General features: G+C 40.7%; 1 protein-coding gene across 1 annotated transcript in view; it reads left to right on the top strand.

The window, feature by feature from the left end:
- Window positions 1-1,789, top strand: part of LOC103587202 (protein RIC1 homolog) — a 44,219-nt gene that overhangs the window by 36,874 nt on the left and 5,556 nt on the right. The window contains exon 3 of the mRNA XM_008568645.1: window positions 1,176-1,283. Within this exon, the coding sequence (XP_008566867.1) occupies window positions 1,176-1,283 (108 nt within the window). The remainder of the gene's footprint in view (window positions 1-1,175; window positions 1,284-1,789) is intronic.

Here is a 1,789-nt window from a genome sequence, read left to right as displayed (position 1 = left end):
CAACAACATCTTGGAGTGTACTTGTTAGACATGAGTGTTTCTATGGGGTATGTAGTTTGTCTGCTTATGTCCTTCACCAGGTGTCTGCTTAGATTTTTCTAATTCATTTTTAAGAGTTCTTTTTTCTTTTTCTTTTTTTTTCCCTTTTTTTAATTAGCATGTTCATTGTTACAAATCATACTTATTCTTTGTGCCCCTTATCCAATCTTCCCCCTTCCCCTCCTTCTTCCCCGCCCCCCTCTAATAGCCATAGATTTGTTCTCTCTGTCTGATAAACGGTTCCTCTGTGGTCTGTTGCCTACATGGTCTGTCCAATACTGAGACAGATGTGATCAAGTCCTCACCTATTATTGTAAATCAAATGTTACTTCTATTACTCTTACTCTGGAGTATGATTTGTGAAGATAGAGGACCTCTTCCTTCTTTCTTTCTTTCTTTCTTTTTTTTTTTTTGGTCTCCACTGGGGCCTTTCCTTGTGTCAATGCAGTTGAGAGTCTGGCGTGCCATCTGCATGGTGGCTGTGACTGCTGCTATAGAGACTAGCTGCTTTTGCAGCACCAGTGGCAATTGTGGTGGCTATGGTGAGATACCTGCATGAAAATGGTGTTTTTGGTGTGCTCTTTACCTAGTTGTGGCTGGGTTGGGCTTTCCCCAGGCTGCATTGCTCAGGACCCCGGCAGGCCCTGGGGCAGTGGTGGCAGCTTGCCTGGTTGCAGCTGGATCCCTTGGCTCCATGCCTCAGGGCCTGTGTGGGGAAGAGTTCTTTTTTCATTAAGGATGTTAATCTTTGTTTTAAATTTGTTCCTTATCAATTGACATTAAAATTAATTTTTTAAAAATCTGTGAAAAAAAATTAACTTCAAAACCAGATATACATGGAGAACATTTCAAGAAATTCATTACAGAGTGTGTGATTAGTGGTTTAAATGTGACTCTTGTAAATTAATTACTCGTATCCTTTTAGGGTCTGTCACATCATTCTAACATATTAGCTGAACAGAACTTGAGTGGTTTCACATTAGCTGGCTTAGTCAGCTTTAGTTTTTATCTAAAGGATGAACACCTGGTTTGTAAGTTTGATTACGTTTACTTTATTCAATTCAATAGGGTATATATTAGTCACAGAGTGGAGGTGAATTCGGTATCTTTCTTTAACCCTATGCTATTTCTTTTAGAGGAAGTCCACAAATGAAAGGGACACCCCACTTTAAGGAAGAACAGTGTGCTCCAGCATTAAATTTAGAGATGAAGAAAATATTGGATTTGCAGGCACCCATCATGAGGTAAAGTACTTTGGTTAAATTTTGCATTTTTGATGACAGTAGATAATGTAGTTGGTAATCACATGACCAACAGGAAAGTTGATTTTATTTCTTTTAATTAGATGTAACTTTTTAGTACTAGAAATACTAGATAAACCCTTATAAGACATGTAAAGCTATACAAATGGCACATCATAATATTTAAACTAGGGCCGGCCCGGTGGCGCACTGCTACAGTGCGCCACTTGGGAAGCGCGGCAGCTCTCCCGCCGAGGGTTCGGATCCCACATACAGACCGGTTCCCGCTCACTGGCTGAGCAAGGCGCGGGAGCAACGCCGAGGGTTGCGATCCCGTTGCCGGTCCCGGTCCGGTACGGGGGCGACACTGAGGGTTGCGATCCGTTGCCGGACACGGAAAAAGACAAAAGACAAAAAATAAAAAATAAAAAATAAAAAAAAAAGAAAACCAAGGGAATAAGATGAATTTAAGAAAGAGTCATCAAGAGTGTCAAATGCTATAAAGAATT

Source organism: Galeopterus variegatus, unplaced genomic scaffold (assembly GCF_000696425.1).
Source record: "Galeopterus variegatus unplaced genomic scaffold, G_variegatus-3.0.2 Scaffold427, whole genome shotgun sequence".
NCBI lineage: Eukaryota > Metazoa > Chordata > Mammalia > Dermoptera > Cynocephalidae > Galeopterus > Galeopterus variegatus.
This window is presented reverse-complemented; position numbering and strand designations above follow the sequence as displayed.